Here is a 22,551-nt window from a genome sequence, read left to right on the forward strand (position 1 = left end):
GACTCTTAGAATATGCCACTGACATTTAGAAGAAGGCATGATCATGAAAATTGAGCAAAGTTTTTCTAGTCTGTTTTGTCAATCTAGGTAATTTTCGCAGTAAATAAAAATACATTGGCCTTGACTTACCAAGGATCCATGACGCGGATAGTTTCTCTACCTTCCCCAAGGATATATTACTTCCAGTTGACCTTGAGTTCTAATTTCAGGCTACCATTTGCCTGCCAGTGCTTCTCCTTTACCCGTGGCCTCCATGCTTCTTCAGTGTTGGGCATCCAGATACACACTTTGGGCCACAGATTTAGGATCTGTTTTAGGATATTACCAAAACAAGTGAGCTTGTCCTTTCGTTCTTACCGTAAAGCTATTTCCTTGCTCCTCTGCGGAATAGTCTTGAGTCAAAAAAATGTGCTACCACCTCCTTCCCTCCAGTGGAAATTCAGATATAGTCTTAGTCACAATGCCACAAGTAACTTTCTTACTGAAGCAGCTAACAGAGCATTCCTGCTTCAGCCCAGGCCCCCACGTCTGTCTGATTAGTTACGCGTTAGCGAAGCAAGCATGCAGAAAGAGGTGAGCACAAGGGGGCGGTTGCTAATCACAGGGAATCTCCTCTAAGAGTATAGACTCCATAAATGAAATAGACCTTGAACCATAGGTGAAGATAGGGAGCAAGCCCAGCAAACTCACCAGAAACCCAGGAAGTACGTGTCAGAGCTCCAGATCCAGACAAGTTCATGTGCAGACATTAAGCAATTGGTCCAATGTTGAATATCATCACCCTTGTGTCAATAATAATAATAGTGGTAGTAATAATTTGCTGTGTTAATTAAGTTTCCCACGTTCTAGGCACTGTGCTAAGCACTTATATGATCTCCATTACAACCCTCTGATGTTAGTACTGTATCCCCATGAAGAGATGGAATCTTTGAGAGATCAAGGAACTTCTCCACGAAAGCACAGCTAGTAAATGGTAGAACCAAGAATTCCCACCTTGGTCTGATTCCTGTGTCCCTGTGCTTAACCATTAAGTTATATTGCTGGTAAAAATAATGATATCCCTATGGTGGGTGCAACTGGCCATGTTCAATTCAACTCTTATTTCTTGAATAACTACTATATAAAAGCCATTCTTATAGCCTTTAAACGGGTGGCAGGATGGACAGGACTTAGATCTCTCCTTTAAAATCATGTAGCCTGTAGAGAATGGTGATGGCTGGACGTGTATGATGTTTGACAGATCGTGGTAGATTGGGTAAGTGCTGGAGCCAAAAAGAGAGGTCAGGGAGCAGGAGAGCTAAGGTCACAGGTATGTGCATATAGAAATGACTGTCCAGATACAAATTAAATGGAGAGGCTCAGAGACGTTCCCTTAAAAACTCTTTATAGATCATTTGGAGGCCCTGGCATGGCATGTCTTGGAAGTGTTTGGGGGATGATGTCTTTCAGCCTTTCCCCAAAGCTGATAGCTCCTGTCTATGTAGAATGTGATTGTCCATGTGCAAGATTGAGGATTTTGGGGACCCTAAGCGATAAGCTGTTACCAAATCTTAGAGGGGACTTTAACTTCCATGAATTGAAGGTCGTTAGAGCTGATCCCCGGTAAGTATTGTTTGTACCTGACATCTCTTAAGGGCATTTCAACTTAGGGGTTGGTGATTTTTAGCCGATCAGTACACTAAAATCTGAATGCTAAGAAATATAAAAGCCTAACCCAGGCGGGTTATTTCAATCAAATGGCATCTCGTTGTTTTACCGTTATAGTTATTATGTGCTCACCTTGTGTTACAGATTCCTTCTACAATCAGGTCTATTCATCAGGATAAAATCCTAGCACTTAGACAGCAGACGCAATTCTTGTGGGAGGCTTATTTTTCTTCAGTTGAGAAGATTGTATTAACTACACTAGAGGTAAGTGAGACTCCTTGGCTCTTCGTCTTGAATAATGGTCCTTTCTTCATACACTTCTATTGGCCTTCTCTTCTGTTATTGGTGAGGCGTAATTGGTCAAATGGGACAAAACCAAATTTTTTGTACTCGGATATGTCAGTGAACCCTCGTTTACCTGCTCTGCCGCGCCCAAGCAAATCCCTCCATTCCTAACAAAACTCCACAGAGGGAAACTGACACGAGGAGGAATTATACTTCTTGACACAGAGAGCAGCCTGTCTTCCATCATTTCAGCAATACGTAGCAAAGGACTGTCCTCCTGTCCTTCACACTCAGTGGCATCCTTTGAAGACCTGTTTCTGGAGCCCATTTAGAAACCAGATAGTGACCGAGTAGGGGAAAATCTACCATTCTAAAAATCTGAACAGTTTACTGGGCACCAGTGGCATTGGGGTACCACAAAATCGGTTCTCAAGACGTGCAACCGGTTGCACCAGCGTCAATGTGGCAAGGATGCGTTACGAGGAAAATCAGGATTACGCTTATCTGGTGCAGAGAGTGTTAAACTTTATGAAAGCAGAAAATCTTCTAGGCATATGGGTGTCCCTTGTAAGTCGCTTTTTTTTTTTTTTTTTTTAAGGCAGGAGGGGAAAAGGAGAGGGAAGCATGGGGATGATTAAAACCTTTGGAAGTGGAACAGATAGTGATGGCCTGAGGCTACACCGCAGTAGCACAAAGAGCTGAGAAAAGAGTTAGGGAACTGCACACTCATGAATTACAGCCTTGCAGGAAGGAGAGCAGAGATCCTCTGATAAGACACACCATTGGGGTGATTCTCAGGTGTTCGCATAACGCAGCGGGGGCGTCTGTGGCCTCACTTTGGAGTATTTGCTTTTGAAAAGTGTTTACTGCTCCGAAAGCTGATGTAATTTGCAGCATACACGGAGGTGTCTGAGTGATACCAAGAAAACTGACAATCACCCTGTTTCGTCCACACAACTGTTTCTCTTGCCGTCCTGGGTAGCAGAGCCTGTGCTGGTCATGCCCTGGGCACAGTGGCGCATTTCCCTACCCCAAGCCGAGCCTGGGCTCCTGCTCTGGTCCAAGTATCTTCTCAGGAATGGGGCACATTTTTTTTTCATCCTGGAACTGGGTGAAAAGGGGTCTTTAGGAGCCAGGCTCACGCCATGAAGGGGACAAGGTCAGAATGGCCTCCAAGGGCTTCCTTCTTGTAAGCAAACCTAGGATTCCTTAAAATTGATGGCATTTTTTTCCATCTGTTCATAGCAGCAGGTTTGAATATGTAATAGATTTTACTCTTCTCTCCTGTCTTCCATCCAAGACCCTTCCTAGGCCCTTCTTAAGGAAAGTTGAATGTCAATATTTATTTTCTTTGTGGAATGAGTGCTTTTTATGAAAAGAGTATGTGTTCGTTTTAGAAAATAATGGAAAATACTTAAGCATAAAAACAAAATAATCTACCCATATAAAATCACTATTGACATATATATACACACAAACACATATATATTTGTTTTTTCTAGGCAAATTTATGCACATGTTGTCATTTTTAAGAGGATCTTTCAGGGGCATCTAGGTGGCTGGGTCAGCAGAGCATGCCACTCTTAACCTCAGGGTAGTGAGTTCAAGCCCCACGTTGGGTGTGAAGCCTACTTAAAAATAAATCAATCAATAAAGAGGAGTCTTTCTAAACTTAGTTTATAATATGTTTTTTTCTCCTTTTAATAATGTATTGTTAACATTTTCTCATGCTGTTAGATTTTTCTGCAATTATTTTAATGACTATATCATATTCTATTCATGATATCAGTTTCTTTCATTATCCTCAATTTGAAGCCATTGCCATTCTTTCTGCTTTTTCATTACTATACACATCGTTGAAGCAAATAGCCTCAGCACTGAATTGTTGTGCAGGTCCAAGATTCTTCCTTACGATTAATTCCTCGAAGTCAAAGTCCTGGTTCAAAGAATATGTCAAAGGCTAAGATTTCTAATAAATTGTCAATTTTCCTGCAGTAGAATAAAATTATATTCCCTCCAGCTTATATGAGAGGACCTGTTTTTATTAGTTCTGGTATTTTTCACTTTCACCAATATTGGACATTGTATCTTTCAAAATGATAAATCATTATTTTCTTAATTTATATTTCTTAGGATATTAGTAAGAATGAATTTTTTCATATTTCTTAGGCAACTCACAAAGGAAGAAATCGAAATGGCCACAGCGTTTTTCCCATTTTTTCTCATAAGTTTTTAAAAGCTTATTATATTAAAAATATTAACCCTTTGACTCTTTTGTTGCAAATATTTCCCCCAACTTGTGGCATCCCTTTCTATTTTGTTTGTAATGAGGCAACCTTTTCTTCTGTGGCTTTTCCATTTGCTACTGTTCAGAAAGGACCTTTTGACACATAATTTAATTTACCTGCACACACTCCCTTATATTTTTCTGGTACTTCCGTGGTTAACTTTTTACATTTAGCTATTTAACCCAGTTTACTTTTATGTATATGATCTGTATTGAAAAGTCTACTTTTTTTCTTTTTTGACAGATTGTTGTGTAGCTTGTCCCAACATACAAAGTTTCCTTGCCTCAATATTGTCACATGCCCCATTGATGCACCTCGGGGTCTGCTCCTGGCCTTTTGATTCTGCCCTATTAGTTGTCCACTCTAAAACACAAAGGCCAAATATTTTCATTTTTCCTACCTTTTGCCCTCCTTTGGTAGACCTCCATTTATTTAACTAATCTACAATTGTTGGCTATTAATGTTGTTTCGAATTGTTTTGTATAGATCTAGATACAGACGTCTTTATCCAAGCATTGGGTTTCTACATGTATCTTAGGCTACATTTCTATTTCTCTAGCATGGAGTCCTTAAAGTGGGATTATTACTAAGCGAGAGTCTAGGTTCGTGATCTGCTTTGCCAAATTTCTCTTCAAGAAGAATGCATCAGTCTGGACTCTCATAAGCTGACTGGGGGGAGACCTTCTCTAGCGGCCCTCTTGTTAGCCTTAAGGATCATCATTAAAACACACACACACACACACGAGTGTGCAAATTTGCCAGATGAAAGATGGTATCTCATTAATTACATTTCTTTTGAGTATGGTTTATTGCACAGAACCGGTCTCTTGCTTCTTCAGTTAGCAGTGCTCAGTGATCCTGCAGGAACAGGTGGGTGTGTTGTAGTCGTCAGAATAGAATCTCAAGTCAAGCTGTTGTCATCGGTGTGCTGGAAAGGCCTTCTTCCCCTTGGATTTAAGCCATGCAGTTCTTTAGCGACACAGTTGTTTTGCAAACACTACGAACCATAGACTTCATTCAAATTTATAGCAACTGTCAAATCTCCTTATATCGTTCCAAGATTGGAGTGTAACAGTTTGACCCCTCAACCGAATTGCATGAAAGATACCATCCAATTTCTCTTTTTAATTCAGAACTCAGATTACCCCAGAATTCAGTGTAAATAGAAAAGCAGAAAACATGGCAGAAAATGCCATCCACATACACCAACAAAGCCAACGTGTTTTTGAGAACGACTTAAGTACCACATATCAAAAATACCTACTTGGCTTAGAACTTAGACGGTGTAAGTCAGTCTGTGCGGAGCTCCTCAGTGAGGAGGATAATTCGGCGTTACCCTTAGGCAACATAGATTTGAGGATCTTTTGCTTTCAGGATGTTCTACACTCAAGACTAAAACTCTGCGTCTGTCTTCCTTGCTTGCTGTACTGTAGGCCATGGGAAGGGGGATGACTCGGTGTTTGCTGAGTATAAGCTTCATGTTGTAGGTGATGCCTGGGCACAACTGGAAGCAGGACCCCCTCTCTCCAATGCCAGGGTCGAGTTGTTAGTGCTTTACAGTGCCCTGCACTCTGTCATACTTGGACTTGGTCTGATAGAAGCTTCCTAATTCTGCATCTTGGAATTTAGGAGCTATTGAATCAGAGCTAGGCTCTTTGGAGCTCAGTTTTGGTGCGTGTATGCCAATTGAGAATAATGACAGGGACAGGGATAAAATATTGCAAAGACAGTGTTCCTTCATAGATCCCATTATTTGTCAGAATATGACACAGCGGTAACCTGGCACTAATGATTGAACCTTGGGAGCTCAGTCAGAATCAAGGTGAGTGAAGGAAAAGTGCGCAAGATTGTACTAATGTGTGAAAAGAACTAATGGTAGTTTGGAGAGCACATTTTTAATGGAGTTTTACGAAGTATGCTCCATTTTTTCTCTCCAGTTACCTAACAATGCGCACTCCAACCATGGTCTTGCTGATGCTGTTGTGTAGTGGAATATTAAAATCCGCGAGATAATGGAAATAGAATGCTTTGGCTCAAAGTGAGGTGGCATATGGAGGCACCGCGTGTGTGAGGCAGTCTTGCATTGGTTAAAAGACCAAGTCAGGGCCACACAGAATGACAGTAACCTGTAACCAATAGTCCATTATTCATAAAACAGATGGCACATAAAAAAGAAAAATAAGGAGCCTGTCATTCTTACCTTTGAATTCATATTAATGAGAAATATTATCCTTTTCAAGGGTGCCAGTTACGCCTACAATGAAAAGCTTTTGTGTCACGTGTGTATATGTGTCTGTCTGTATTTGTTGTTGATTTTCTTCATAGCCGAAGAGATGTCCAACTTCTAAGTGTGATGTCTTCTTCCACAACAATAAACAGTGAGCTCTAGCACTCTGAAAGGATCCTGGGAGCTGTCCAGTGTAGCGATAGGGAGAATTGAACATTAGGAGAGGGACAGAATGACTTTTCTATTTGGTGAAATGAGATCCATACTCTTTCAGACTTTTGAGAAGGCAAGTTGTTACAAACCCTTTAGAAAATGTTTGTCGATATGTGCGAACAGTCTTAAAAGTATTTATGCCCATTGACAAACTCCTCAAGAATCAGTTCTAGATGTGGAAAATTTTAATTCATAAATATATTCATTGCTTTGCATGAAAAAATTACACTATTGTTGGCCATTTAGGTTAAGTAACCCATTAATACTACTAATAATATGGAAAAATAGTATCGCAGTGTAAAAATGGAAAAATCTATGCCTCGAAAATGAATGCAGGCAAAAAAGGCAAGTCTTAAGTGTAAAAACTTAGCTATTCCTAACAAATTCTAAGAGGTTATTATAATTTGTGTGGTATTTTATTGTTTTCTTACAAAGGAGAAAAGGGAGACATAAAAGTAGCAAATTGCTTGACCCAGGTTAAAGTAAATATTTGCTATTGCTCTTGTACCTTTGCTGATATCTTCCTATTAAGATTTAGTTGAAGAGAGTATGACATGCTCATTGGCATCTCAGAAGAATACTGTAACTTCTTGTATCCTTGAATTCAAGACAATAACACTGTTGTGATACTGAACCAGAAAGAGTATGATGATGAAAAGCATACTGCCTAAAGATGATGACCCGTTTGTGGCATCCTTTAGATACATGTCATTTGTATATGTGTCAGATTTATGGTCCTGTCTACTTCCAATTTATTCTGTGTCTTGATACCCGAGTTCATTTAAGTGACCACATGCTGAAAAGTACGTAAATTCGGAAAGCAAAAAAAAAGAGGATCTAAATGAAAAGCTGTAAGGGAAAATAGACAGTAGATTTGGAAGATATAAATAATATAAAACTAGGATAAATGGTATATGAAGTGAAATTGCTCTCCATGTGAAAACCCTTCACAGCCATAAGAAGTTTCTCATAATTAATACCTAGACAACAGCCTTTTAACACATCTCTGTTGTACCACCACAAGGAAATGTTAATATTTTAGCTAGATTCCTAAACTCTCCACCAAATTGGAAACTTCTACCTAGCCATATAAAATTAGCAGTTTTGATCTGGGGGAAAGGGAGAAATGCAGAAATCATTGAACTAAAATATTTGAGTTCTTCCAAATTGCCTCCTTGCTTCCTTTCTTCTCTCTCATTAAGGAATGTAAACATGGTAAGGTTTGCAGAAATAAATGTAGCTCACTTTATTACTTCTCTATCACTATGTGGGATGAGACGATTGTGTTAATAACCTTCAATAGTAAAGCTCCATTGAAAATGGTCTTTACTTAAAGTCACATTGCATTAAATGGGGGCCTGGAAAATAATGATTTAGGTCTTAAATCTCTTGAGAGACATGGCAGGCTTATTCTTTTTTTTTAAGTACAGAAAAAAATTGCTGCAAACATGAAATCCTGTATCAAGTTAATTATTTGTCAAATCATATCTTAATGAGTGGATGCTATAATTACAAGAGTTTGAAAGTCACAGAGAGAAATCTGTAAAGTGGACTAATCACGTTCATCTGACAAATGATTCAGGATGGGAGAATGTTGACTCTAAATGTAGAATTTAATGATCTGCGAGGTCCCAAAGTCCAAAGAAACTAATGAACTAGCGTGGCTATTAGTCTTCATATGCCATGGTTCTTGTCCTATTATGTGGGATGTTTTGAGCAATTGTTAACTCACTGCTTTTTGAGATAAAATATAGAAAAACTTCAGCTAACCAGTGCCCCAAAGTCCTACCATTGACTCTGAAAGGAAAACGAAATATGACAGCTAAATCTGCCTCCTCAATGAAAAGAACAGATTGGAACGTCAACAGTTTCTAGAATGTTCCGTGCCTTCTGTACACTCCCAACCCGGTCTCCACATGCACATCTCAGATCTTCCTGGTGTGGATCTAGAACCACAGTTAGATGCTGAGCCATCAAGGAAGCTGTTCCATGCACCCTGCTGTGAAATGAGAACATACTTACTATCATAGAAAGACAAGGTCTAATTTATGGTAAAGCTGAAGTTTAATTAGGAAATTGGATTAGCCACAATTCATCTCTTTCTCTCTCCCACTCTTCCACTGCTCTGTCACACTGTCTGTGTCCCAGACACTTTTATCAGTGGAGAATTTGGGGATAGAGTCACTACTTTGAGGGTCATCATTCCTCACATTTGGTTTGAACATGCTCCTTATCAGATAGTGTCAAGGTCTCAGCCTCACCATATACTGTGTTTTTATCTTCTAGATTATTCAGGACAGAATATTCAAGCACATATCACGTAACAGTTTAATATGGAACAAACATCCTGGAGGATTGTTCGTACTACCACAGTATTCATCTTACCTGGGAGACTTTCCTTACTACTATGCTAATTTAGGTAAGTGATTTCCTTCCAGAGCGCTGTCCCCTTGTTTGCCCTCCAGATGTTGTCCAGACTTAAAGTCCCTTGATTTCTGCATTCTGTAGCAGGGAGCAGGGGTCTTCCTACCAGCCTGCATTGGAGATGGCTTTCTAGAGCTCTGTCCTGCCTGATGTATCAGGATCAAGGATTGTAAATCCAGCAGTGCATTGCAAAATGGAAAAACTCCTTTCTTGTCTGAGCGGCTGGACTTCACATACAGTAGATTCATTCCTTTTTGAGAAATAGGCTCCCCAAATTACAGATCATTTTGAACATGACAATGGGTTTGCTATAATTTTACGTCTCCTCGTTTATAAAATGGAACCAGGAGAGCTCTCCCTAGTTTCTTTTTTTTCTTGCAATCTCAACTTCTGTCTCTCTTACCAAAGAAAAATTGAATTAATAAAGGGGAAGAAGACAGATTTAAGAATGGAAGACAAGAGACAAATCTGTCCACCCACTTAACATTTATTGTGCTCGGTCTTAGGTGCTCCGTTAATGCAATGCTTGGTGGTAGAAACAGAAAGTCGGTTGAGATACAATCTGTGATCTCAAGCAGCTTTTCGTCTAATCATAGTGGGGGAAAGGGAAAGGACAGAGGGATAAAGCTCTCCAAAAGGCTCCTGTTACTGCTGTCGACGTTCCGTACATGGAGCCCCACTCGTGCGAGCGTTAGTGACATCTTACGCATTCCCCTCATTCACAGTTCCGAATGGAGAAACTCTGACATAGTGAAGCATCTTTCAAGTCGATGTGGGATAAAGACTCTAGATTTTCCACCCCGTCCCGACATTCTCCATAACAGTCTCACCTTTCGTTTTGAGTTGTGTGTGTTTAATTTGAAACTGATAAAAAGAAACTTAAAAAGAAGTTGTGGCGTGAACTATCAACCAGTGACAAAGAACCCTTTAAGCCAAACCAGACGTGTTACGGGGACTGTATTAAAGTCAGTGAATGGCCCACATGGATAATGTATTTAGAATTTGGTAATTTTCGAAATAAGGCCACAGTCAGCAAAATGCCTCCATTATTTCCAGCAGAGCAGAGATCTTCATGTGGAGTGAGCACGTTAGAAGTGTGTACGTGATGCTTCCTAAACTAGCACAGGAACATGTAAAAGCAAGGACTTGTCCTCACCAGGAGAAAGAAAACCCCTCCTCCCTATTTCTTCTTCTTCCTCAGCAAAGTTTTGCATGTGTCTCTAGAAAGTGGAGAAGTCAGCTTCTTTCTAACATGCAATTAAAGTACCAATGGGATGATCTAATTTGCTCTACAAAACACTCGCAGAATCCTTTAGTAGATGTTGTCTGATTCCTACCTTTATTCTATCAACATCAAAGCTTAACTTGAATGTCACTGCACAGTCTTGTTTGCATTGAAGCTACCAAAATGAGAAATTCCTGGGTCTAAACTAGTGACGTTTTAAAAGGTTGTAAACATGTCTCCGGTTTCTTAGTGAATTCTTCCAGAAAACTTCCTTCCAAGGGAGAAGCCATCTCGCTGGTTTCTTTTCGGTGGCTCCTGCTTGTTTTCTATATTTCCACCCCAGGCTTCAGAACACACAGTGGCGGAGGTCTGGGTCACGTACTTTTTCCCTCAGTTTATGTCAGTGCTGCACAAAAAGAGCTTCTCGAGAGCGTGGAGGCTTCTGCTCTGAAATGATGATGGTGGTGAGGGATCCCCATGAACACATACTGAGCACTTACTGTGTGCCGAGGCCTGTTCTAACTGCTTCGTATGCCTTCAGTCCTTACATTCCATGCTCCTCACAGCCCCATAGGTTTGATGCTCTGACTCTCAGCCCCATTTCACAGCTGCGGAAACACCGAGGGGAAGATCCCACCACCAATGCCGGTAGCACAGGGATTCAAACCTGGACAGTGAGGCTCTGGATGCTGTTCTTTGAACCTTTACCACTTCCTGGTCATTATTGGAAATAGTACTAATCGGTCCAAAAAAATAATAATAATAAAGCCCACCTTACGTCCATTATGAAGAATAAGAGCTATTCAAATACCCAGGGAGAGAGCACGTTTTCTTAAATGCACGTTAAGTTATAAGTGGCTGGCGTAGACTCTTCTTGGAGTAGAGAGTGGTGAGTGGTGGGGTGTGTGTTCAGACTTTGGGTCCCTAAAAAGCCGAAGGGAGATCAAAGGTGCGGGGGAGGAAGAGGTTATCAGAGGAAGAACCTACAGGTGGTCGTGGTGCTGTAAATTATCAAGGTCTCAGGCAGCAGTTAACTAGCAGCTTTTCACCTTGTTTCTGTTCTGTCAGGACATAAGAGCAAAGGAAAAATATGCGAGGAGGGAACATTAGCTTCAGGGCGAGGCAATGGAGTGAGGAGGAATGATTTTCTAAGTGTTGTTTTCCAGTGTTTCATTGGGCTCCTCTCCCGTTTCTATTTCAGGTTTAAAGCCCCCTTCCAAATTCACTGCAGTCATCCATGCAGTGACCCCCCTGGTCTCTCAGTCCCAGCCAGTGTTGAAGCTTGTCGTGGCTGCAGCCAAATCCCAGTACTGTGCCCAGGTGAGTGGGGGGCGGACCGCAGCACCTGCCTCCTCCAGCTCCGAGGACCGGAGACCCCCTCACCCCCACCCGTGCTCTTACCTGCTCCGTGCTCTGCTCCCTGGACTCATCAACGTCATGCCCTGTTACTCCCCTTCCATTTGTCACGCCTTGTTACTCCCTTTTCACCAGCTTAGCTAACGGTTCTTGGAAGTGAAATTTAGCACAGGTAAGGGATGAGTTACAAAAAGATGTTTCGCTGGGGTAAGGTTAGAACATATACCAACACATTCTTGAAAGAACGTGTAAGGACATTATTTTGTTTTTAAACGTCAAAGGGGTAAAAGTAACCTCAGAAATGCCATGGGAGGGCCCAGAAGACGAAGTTTCAACAGAAGAAACCCGCTTGTTGGTGTCAGGAGGTGTCCGCTTTTCTTTCAGAGCACCCATGACTTCATTATAAAACTGGGAGCAGGAGATTGTATCTGTGATAACAAAATTTTCCAAATCAGTGTCACTCCCGTACTCTTTTCACAGTGGCTTTTCTGATTTGTAAATGAGGTTGTACAAGGAGGCTTACAAACTTGGAAAGAATTAAATCATGTTGAAGTATGCCTTTCTGAACCGACCACATTTATTGGAAATAATAAAGTCACATAAATCAGCAGCCATTCTGGAGAATCCAGATCATGAGCTCGCCCTGCTAGCTCCATCTTGGATTCTCGCTCCCACGCTGTCTGGAGTAGCACTGCTTGCTAGCCAGTGTTCCGGAGCCCGCTACCCATTTTGGTTTAATTTGGTCAGTGTTGTTATCTCGTTCATCGAACAATATTAGAATTTAAGAAACCGCTTTATTAAGATTCTGCAACCCTGAAATTTACTTCTTTTCTCCCCAGCTTTCTCCTGCCCCCTTGATGCAGTTTTTTTTTTCAGATTTTTTTAGGTTACTCTTCTTGTCCTCTGTCTCTAGTTGTTGAGGTGACCAGGTTCTGGAGATTACGTGGGAGGGAAGGGAGACCCTTCAAAATTCAAGTTTGATGTCAGCCTGTCTGCCTTGCTTAGGCCTCTGCATCCTCCCCCTCTGTCTGTCTCTGAGAAGAAACTGGGGTGGAAACCTCACTAAAGCCAGCCTTACCAAGCCGTCTCATGCCCCCCATCCCTTTCAGATCATAGTTCTATGGAATTGTGACAAGCCCCTACCAGCCAAACACCGCTGGCCTGCCACGGCTGTGCCTGTCATCGTCATTGAAGGAGAAAGCAAGGTAGGACGGGGAGGGACCCTGAGCGGGGAACCCCCGTGGAGTGTTTGTTTCTCCGTGGGGCACTGTGGGCGTTGGCCCTAGACGTCTTCTTCCTGCCCCCGGGGAGCTTCTGGCTCTGGACTCTTTCTTCTAAAATTATCCCTGTCCCTGAATATCCTCAGCTTTGAGAGCTGTCGGTTCTTGAACTGGGGAATCACAGGACCTAACACCACCTTTTAGGAGATTTGTGGCCCCGCATCGACTTTCCTTCTCTGACCATTAGTTTCCTCCTCGTCTACAAACGAAGTAATAACACACATTCCTAGAGTTGCTATGAGGATACGATGACTGCGGGGCCTGGCGGTAGTGACCCTCGTGGAAATTATGTGGGTCAAGACAACGCTGATGGTGGCCACGCGTGGGGTTTGCTTAGCTGGTTCATCTGGATCAGTTGTGTCTTCCAGAATAGTGGTTCGTCCTCACATTTATCTTGAAAAGGACATTTGCATTTTAATTCTGTTTGGGCGTCTCCATTGGAGACCCACGCGTGCTGCCTAGCTGGCCCCTTGCTTCCGTTCTCCAATTCATTTTGCCTAGAACTGAATGATCTTCTAATCATCTCTCAGCCTTAAGGGACTCTGTTTGCTAATGCTTGAAATTAACATTTGAGGCCATGTGTAATCTGGCCTTGGCCAGCCTTGCCAGCCTTCTCTCTCTTTGCTTCCCCCACCCAGGCCCTGTCCTCTCACCAAATTTGATCATTCACGGTTATCTAAATTGCACTGTGTCCCCTCCTGCCTCTAATTCTTGTCTTTCCCTTTTGCTCTAAGTCTTGACCATCCCTTCTCAGTGCTTTATCTCTGTTATCAAAATTTCCATGCATTCTTCAAGCCCCTGTTCCCATGCTACCTCCTCTTTGGAGTTTCTTCTGCTGTTGGCAGCCAGGGGTGAGTTCTTTTTTCTGCTTGTTGCTCCCTTGTAGATCATATCCATTGTGAAGAAATTAGTTGCTACTGAACAGAACAGATTGGTGAAGCATGTCATCAAGGAGACATCTTTGTCAGTCCCCGAGAAGGCGGATCTCGGGAGATTGTCTCATACTAAGTAAAAGATCTTTGAGCCAGGATAAAAGATATCAGTTAGGTCAAACCATTTGAAAATCATCATTTGGCTTGCTCAAAGTGGCAGTTTCATGTAATTCCACGTGATACAGTGAGAATTACAGCTGTCACGTGGTCACAATGATTAGTGCATTATCTATTCATTTCCAGCACATGACCTCTTGCTCTGTGCTGGGCGTCACGCAGTATGTTGGAACACAGGACGCGGTATGACAGATAAAGTCCCAGCATTCACAGGGCTGGAGTCAAGCAACATGGTTATCCAAGAGCTGCTTTGTAAGCATTTAATGAGTAAAGGGGGGAATTAGGAAATCACCTGCCTCTCAGCATGGGTCTTACTTACCCTTATGAAGTCCATCTCACCATAGCTGTGGTTTCACAAAAGGCTTGGCGCACAGAAATTTCCTGCCTACGATCCCATATGTCTGTCTCCCCAGTGCCAGTGCCCAAGGTCCTGAACACTGCTCAGGTGCGTGCTGTCAGCTTTGGACTTGGGAATTCATTGTTTGTGCTTCCATGGGTGTCTGGATCTCCTTCTGGTAGATAAGTCTTCCTTTGACTGTGTCAGGATATTCAAACAGGATCCACTCGGACTGACTGGGAGCCATTCTGGCTTCTATGGCTAGTATTGCATTCCACACGTAGATTCATTGATTGATTTTTTTTATTTTCACTCTGTGAGTAGTCCCAGTTTCTTTATGTACAAGATGGTGGCTCGATCAGATGTAGCTTATAAGATATTTCACATTCTCCCAGCTGTATCAGTTGCTTCTTGGCCTTTTGGCTAAGATCAAGTGTCGTACATTCTCCCAGCCATTTCTGTGTCTGGGCTTCTGGCCATTTGTTGAGTCCTAGCCTCTACCTCGGCCACTGATTGCAGTGGGCTGTTCCTTTTCCCTCACTCTCACTGCCCTGGGATTGCACCACCTCGTAAAGCATTTCTACTTAATTAAGTATCACTTCAGGCTCTGTATTCTGGGGAACCTCAGCCAAGACTTGGGCCCATTTGGAGGAGTCAGTGAGATAGTGCATTACAGGTGCTTAGCCCTGGGCCTGTGATGCACCCAGGATCCACTAAATGTCAGCTACTCTTCTGGGAGGCATTGGAACGTTACAGTTTGTATTATGGGTTTTAAAGCAAGTTATTTAAGTCTCTGTGCCTCGATTCCTCCTCCAGTAAATGGAAGCAATCATAATACCTAAAGACAGGGTTGCTGGAAGATCAAATGGCACGATCCTAGACTTGTAAATGCACCCAGAAGTGTGGACGCACATGGTGGGTGCTCGATAGATGTTAACTCGGATATCTGAGCTTTGTATAATTACTTAGGGATATTCCTTATCTTCTTATTAGACAATAAACTTGAGTCTTGGTCATTTCCTATCCATGATTGCTAATTCCAGAAGGGGTTGGGCTGGTATACGGTAGCTAAGTATTTCCTACATGAACTAAGAAGCAAGAACCCATTTCAATCAGGATTGACTTTCTAAGTACACCAGTCCCTTTCATGTTAAACCATTCAAATTTTGGAATGTGGCTGAGGCAAGGTATTTGGAAGAGAGAGTCTAGTTTCTACACTGGAATTCGAAGTGGCTGGATGATGGGCTCATAACCTCTGTAGATGAACAAGTTCAGAAAAAGGAAATGGATCCTTTTATAAAACCAGTGGCTGGGAACGTAATGGGGGGGAAGTCATAGGTCCTGCTCATTCCCCATTGTACATTTCCATATCTAGCCTTGAGTTTAGAGTTGATGTGTTCGCTGCTTTGGCTGCAAAATTCTATTTTGAATTTATAGGCCTTGTCTGTGCAGCTCTCCCCTATAGACTTAACAAGGGAAAGGTCAGGGCATCGCTAAGCTGGCAGCTAATGGTTTCTGTGTTAGTCGGTAGACATGTAAACAGTATCAGGAGAATTGCTTCAGGCTGAGATTTCTGAGCACCGTGTATATGGGGTTGCTGATCGCTTTATATTTTATTTTATTTTGAAAGCCTGAGAAAGAAAAAGAAAACTTGACCCAGTTGACAGATGTATAGGAGCAGACCCTGGAGCCATTTATGCTGTAGATACATCCCTTGAGCTCCCAGAGATGGAAAATAGTGGGCACTTCCCATCCTTTAATGTCAGAAGCCCTCCAGTAACTTCACAGGTGTGGAAACCAAATCTCACAGATCAGCTGGCTTCTTGTTGTAAATACAAGCTCGAGCTTCTTGAGGGTGGGGGTCCTCGGATTTGTGGAGAGCACACCCTTGGCAGCCAGGTTAAGGATCTCCCTTGTCCCTTTATCTCCAATGTCCAACTGCTGCATTCCCTGGCCTTTGTGCCTTGAGAGTTGATGGCAAGTGTGTCTTTTCTCTTGGCCTCCAAGTGTGAATTTAGAGAGGATGTCGTAACTGTTGCTATAACTTCCAGAGGAAGGTGGTGGATATGAGGTTGCCTTATGTGCCCCCCAATTCACTTTTGAGGTCCTTCTCAAACCTGAGGCAAGTGTCGCACAGTGGCTGAGGTGCTCTATAGAATCCCATCGTGGGGGATGAAATGCTGGTGGGTCCATCCTGAGCAAGACACCTAATCTTCCCATGCCTTAGCTTTCTCGGCCATAAAATGGGGTTATTACAAAGAAGAAACGCGATGATGTGTATTAAGAACTTGGAACCTTTCTGGCACATAGTAAATATTCTTACAATGTTAGTTATTCTTATCATTCTCATGGTTAGTTATTCTGTGGTACATTCAACACAGAGGTTTAAGGTATGACTGTCACAGAGAAATCTCTCTTTTTTTTAAAAGATTTATTTATTTGAGAGAGAGAGAGCACGAGCAGGGGGAAGGGCTGAGGGAGAGAGAGAGCATCTGAAGCAAATTCTGCACTGAGTGCAGAGCCTGAGGCAGGGCTCGATCTCAAGACCTCGAGATCATGACCTGAGCCGAAACCAAGAGTCGGACGCTTAACCAACTGCGCCATCCAGGCGCCCCTAAGTCTTTCTAGTCTTAATTTTTCCAGCTGGTCCTCTCATCCCCAAAGCCCTCACCCCAGACACACCTGCACACGCTGCACCGTGCCTTATCCTGGAACTGCCCAAACTTTATTCATATAGTACTTTCACAATTCGCCTACGTCCGTAGGCCACATGTGCTATTTTTTATTTAACATTTGTCTGTAAATCAGCTTACTTTTCGTGTCAGTGAGATGATCTTTAAGTAACTTTACTACTACCTGTTATTGCTGTAGTTGCTAATACAGGTGTGTGTATTTTTTTCTAATCGATGCTAACATCAGTAAAGAGGAGAATTTTTAAATGTTTTTCCGTGCACCTGCTAAAACGACGTGGCCTTCCAGGGGTGTGTACCCCACGCTTGGAGTCACAGCTCCATCCGTCCACTCTCGCCAGGCTTCAGGGTGCTGGCTCTCTCCTCTGTGCCTCCACCTGCGCGGAGCCCTGGTTCTGCCTCCCGTCTGTGTATACCTGGTGAATTCCTATCCATCAAGTCGACTTCAGTGTCACTTTCTCTACGAGGCCTTCATCCTTCCTTCCGAGCGGCTGGTGGCTGCATCCTCCGCTCTCCTGGCATTGTCCACAGCAGGCGAGGACGGATCGTGTGCATCTTGATGTCTCTGCGGACTGTGAACTCCTCCGAGACAAGAGAATATGTCTTATTTACCTTTGTGTACTCCCTTTGACCAGCGAGGTGTCGGTACACAGCAGGCGCCCAATAACTGTTGAACAAATCACTCTACACTGATGGGAAATGGAAGTCTTCAATGTTGAGGGGTGACATGGTGGCAGAACATTCTTTTTGAAGGTGAGGATGGGGGAATTTTCCTGAAAACAGGTCTCTAAATTTACCTCTCTTTTCCTTCATTCCTTCCCTCCTGTCTGCTTCCCACCCACTCCCAGGTTATGAGCAGCCGTTTTCTGCCCTATGACAACATCGTCACAGACGCCGTGCTCAGCCTCGATGAGGACACTGTGCTTTCAACCACGGAGGTAAGCACCCCCACCCGAGGAGCGGGCGGCGGGCTCTTCAGGCAGTTGCCCCAAACCCAAGGCTGCCGTGGCCAACTTGAAACCTTTTTCAAAACTTCCTGCAGCGTCAGTTTTAATCGGCCCAGTTCCTGTGAGCACCTTGCCCCCACTTGGCGCCAGGAAGAGGAAGAGGACATTTTCCCCTTTGTTTTCTCTGCTAATTGGCTCCTCATTTGCACGTCTGGGCCTCACGTCTCCCCTCCTGCCTGCCCTGCGTTTGTTTTTGACAGCACAGCTAAGGGCAGGTGTGCGGAACCCAGAAGGGGTGGGGGGGCACCTGCTTCTCTTGAACACCATCGTGAGAGCACACGGTCCGGAGCAAACAGCCCATCCTTCCCCAGCGATCCGAATGCCTGTGTTGCGTTTGTTAGGGAGCACTGTTCTGGGTTCCGAAGGCGGCCTCTCTGTCTCGGTTTAAAGCGCTCATTTTCTCTCACCCACACAAGAGCAAACGGTTTCACTTTAAGACTGAGACGGGAGATCCTTGCTATTTCAGATGTTCAGGTATTTGTGCCAAAAATAAGATTGCCCAAAGAACGTGTGAGCAAGAGAGAGAGAGGAGGAGAGATAGATATGATAGAAAACCAATTTTTACAACTCGAGTGAGTATTGATCCCAGAAACCTTACTTTCAACCATCGAGGGGACCAAAGACAGTTCTATAAAAATGTCATGTATCGGAAATGCATTATTAATGGAAGCTGCTAAAAAGTGTGGAGGCTGAGCTACTGATACCTTTCCCTTTCTTTTCCCCTCTTATTCATAATCATTTTCTTTGCAATTTAAACATCGACGCTTACCAGCATGCACGGTCCTGGACGCCAGTCTGATTCTAATGGCCTGCCACCCACGTCACTGGCACTTGTGTTAACCTAGGCTAGGAGTCCCACTGTCTCCTTCTCGAAATTCCATGGATGCCTCCAATTGCCATCAGATGGAGTTGAACAGACATTATGTGCAGCCTAAACCAACCCCAGGACAAAATGCCCTGGGCCTCACCTTGGTAAAATGCTTCTCTGCAGCCCGGGCTCTATAAATACTCGGTGAATGAATGATTGCAGGGGTGCATGCTGAGGGGATTAAAGTGTGAACACACAGCCAACTGTGTCCTGTGCAAGTCAGCAGGAGAAACGGAGTGTGGGGGAGGAGAAAGTATGTTTAATGTTCAAGGGGAACGGCAGCTATGGACTACAGGGTATGCGACGCTCGAGCTCACCGTTTCTGCTGCTTCCTGCAAGGGAAGCTGGCATCCGAGGCGCACATTCACTGCGCAAGGATCCATCGAGGGATCTCCTCTGGTGCCGGGTACTTGGGTCACACAGTTCCTGCCTATAGCCCTCCGAGTGTGGGCAGCAAACAGAGTTCAAGTCAGGTGATTCCAGCGAAGGACTCTGGGATGACGTAGGTGGGTGGGGTTAAGGACGCAGGGTACCTGGAGGGTGGCAAGAATAAGTAGCAGCCCCTCCAACCCAGGTCTGAAGGAGGTAGTGTTTCAGAGTCTCTGAGAGATGGAACTGGGGAGAGGACCTGCCCAACGGGAGCTCTGACCACGGAGGGGTGAGGCAACTGCCCGAAGCTCTGATGCCAGACCTAGGCGGGAGCCAGGAAGAAATACTCTGACCTCTCGCTCTCTGTCCCACCTCCGTTTTCCTGCGGGCCACTCCCACTGACCTAACCCCGTCGGCCACCAGCCTGTCAGGAAGACCCGGCTGTGCCATCCGTAGCGCTCCAAAGTGGACCTTGGAGGGCAGACACAGGGAGACGGCACATCGCCAGAACATGTGGTCAAGACAGCGATGGCGTATATTTAAATCCTTGTCCTTTGACCTGCAGTACTCATGCAGCTTACGTCTTCCTTCGCCTGGGCAGAAAGAAGGCAGTCAGTCCTACTCTAGTGTTGTTTTTTGCTGTCCCATGGTCAGATCTCTTTCAGCTTCTGTGATGTTTGCATGGGCTGGTGAATTTCTTTTCAAAGACCAGCAATTCTTGCCGCTCAGTCCATGCGGGGAGGAACGTGTGACCTACATGGAGTAATTAGAAGTCAGTGTGGATAGAAAGTGATATGTAAATATAAGAGGCCGGTGGTCTGGTCTGCTTTTGCCTGCTGATCGTGGAGTGATTGTCACCCAAGATGGTCAGGGACAAAGGACTTCTCTTTTTTTAAGTGAAGAGATGGTGGTTCATTTTATTTCCTCTCTAAGGAGTCTTCGCCTGTGTAAATGCCTCTCTGTAGTATTAAGGCTAGATTTTTAAACAGCATTCTGTAAAGGGTATTAGATATAGTTGGTTTACAGTTATTTACATTTATCTGAGTTGCTGCAAATTCTCAAAAGAAAACAGATGTTGGTTTTTAAGAGAAAAAGCCGTATGCTGACCTTTGCCTCCTTTGATGTGTTAATGATCTTCGGAAAGCAGAACTATCACAAGAATCATAGTTTTATCTGAATTTACTTTTGAGTTCCTTTGAAATGACTTGAAACAGCTTTGAGATAGTAAGAAATTCATGTGATGAAAAAACCCCATCGGGTTCTGTAGGAGTTGCCAGGGTGTGTGTTTCCTTTTCAAAGAATAATGGAAAACCCCAAAGAGCGCTGACAGCCAGGCATGAATCTTTGACGATGGGCTGCATAATACACAGTCCCATCAATTGTCACCATTAGTGTCGAGCGCCAGTGATGGCGTGCCGGTTATCACAACCCGATTGCCATCTTTGGGCAAATACTGTCCACTCCCCTGCTACTGGCTTTGAGATGCCCCCTGTCCCAATAGACTTTCTTAATGTATTTTCCAACACCCTACCTTTTTTCTGGATGTTTTCATTTTGGAGGGGGTGGGGGCAAGCTATATTCTTAAGGCTGTCTTATCTTGAGTTAGGGGGCCAAACTAGATTTTCGTAAAAATTTGAATATACGGCTTTTCACAAAAATAGTGACTTCTAGGCCCAAAGGATTCAGAGATAAAAGGACCCTCATAGATCCCTCAGGCCAGTGTTCTCGAAAGATGGTATGTGCACTTAGTTTTGCATGGTTCATGGCAGGTGTATTTCAGCAAATATATTTACTGTTTGTTAGAAAACAATATAGCCAGCAAGCAAACCTAGGGTTTCACTGACAGGTTTACCTCGGACGAGGCTAATGGGGGGGAAAAAGCAAGCATGGGTAGTTTAAAGAACAATAGGAAAGAAGTGTTTGTATCGTGTGGTTATGTGGCAAAAAGGGAATGATGTTGTGCATATGGTAAAATCTTGGGAACTACTGATCTAGACTGATTTGCTTTGTTCTTTTAATGGAGGTAACATTCACAACATGAAGTTAACCATTTTAAAGCAAATAATTGAGTGGCATTTACTACATTCACGATTCTGGTTAGTCATCAGTTCTGCCTTATTCAGAAACATGTACATCACCCGAAAAGGAGACCCCGTGTCCACTCATCTGTCACTCCCTAGCTTTTTGAACCACACACCTGTTTTTTGTCTCTGTGGATTCACTGCTTCTGGGCATTTCATACAATATGTGGCCTTTCGTGGGTGGCTTCTTTCACTCAGCACACTGTGTGCAGGGCTCATCCGTATTCGCAGTATTTCGTCGCTTCTTAGAACTGAGTAATATTCCGTTGTATGGATATACCATGGTTGGTTTATGTAGTTGTCAGTTGATAGAACCTGGGTTGTTTCCACTGTTGGCTGTTGCAAATAGTTATTGCTTTTCAACCTTTGGGAGGTAGGAACTGGACTTGGCAACATCACTCCGTTCCCAGCCACCATCCCAGCACTGTGACCAGAAATATTTGTGGAATCAACAAAACTTCCATTTGCATGGCTTATGGAGAAGAGATAAGAAAGGTTGTAGACTGGGGCGCCTGGGTGGCGCAGTCGTTAAGCATCTGCCTTTGGCTCAGGGCGTGATCCCGGCGTTATGGGATCGAGCCCCACATCAGGCTCCTCCGCTGGAAGCCTGCTTCTTCCTCTCCCACTCTGCCTGCTGTGTTCCCTCTCTTGCTGGCTGTCTCTCTCTGTCAAATAAATAAATAAAATCTTTAAAAAAAAAAAAAAAAGAAAGGTTGTAGACTGAATGTGTAACCTGTGTAAGAGTTAAATTGTCTCAGTACTGTAGCAACAGAGATAAAAAGGAGGCTATGGTAACAGTACATACCAAATTCAAAACCAGATGGCTGGGTTTAACTCTTGACTCTGCCACTTACTAGCTCAGGAAAACGACTTGCACCTCCATAAACCTTAGCTTCCCTCTCTGTAAATTGAGACTCTAAAATTACCTACTTCACAGGGTTATATTGTGAGGATTCCATGAGTGAAAATGTGTAAGTACTCTCACCAAAGCATTACATGATTACAAGAAGCATTATGTGATTATTTGCTGTTACTGTTTTAATTTTTTTTTGCTTTGTGTACTTCTTTATCGTTTGTCAAACAATCATAGCAAGTCAGAAGTTAGCTCACACATTTGAAAATAGACCATTTGCTAATTATAAATGTCGGGTTTTAGCAGGTTGAGAAGTACCTGCTTTGGGTTATGATAAGCCCCGGACAGTCGT

General features: G+C 43.4%; 1 protein-coding gene across 1 annotated transcript in view; it reads left to right on the plus strand.

Annotated features, from left to right (window-relative positions):
* Positions 1–22,551, plus strand: part of EXT1 (exostosin glycosyltransferase 1) — a 276,354-nt gene that overhangs the window by 247,045 nt on the left and 6,758 nt on the right. The window contains exons 4-8 of the mRNA XM_045805755.2: positions 1,792–1,911; positions 8,947–9,079; positions 11,511–11,629; positions 12,775–12,870; positions 17,870–17,959. Of these exons, the coding sequence (XP_045661711.1) occupies positions 1,792–1,911; positions 8,947–9,079; positions 11,511–11,629; positions 12,775–12,870; positions 17,870–17,959 (558 nt within the window). The remainder of the gene's footprint in view (positions 1–1,791; positions 1,912–8,946; positions 9,080–11,510; positions 11,630–12,774; positions 12,871–17,869; positions 17,960–22,551) is intronic.

Source organism: Ursus americanus, chromosome 9, assembly GCF_024610735.1.
Source record: "Ursus americanus isolate L20-20 chromosome 9, mUrsAme1.1.p, whole genome shotgun sequence".
NCBI classification, from domain to species: Eukaryota; Metazoa; Chordata; class Mammalia; order Carnivora; family Ursidae; genus Ursus; species Ursus americanus.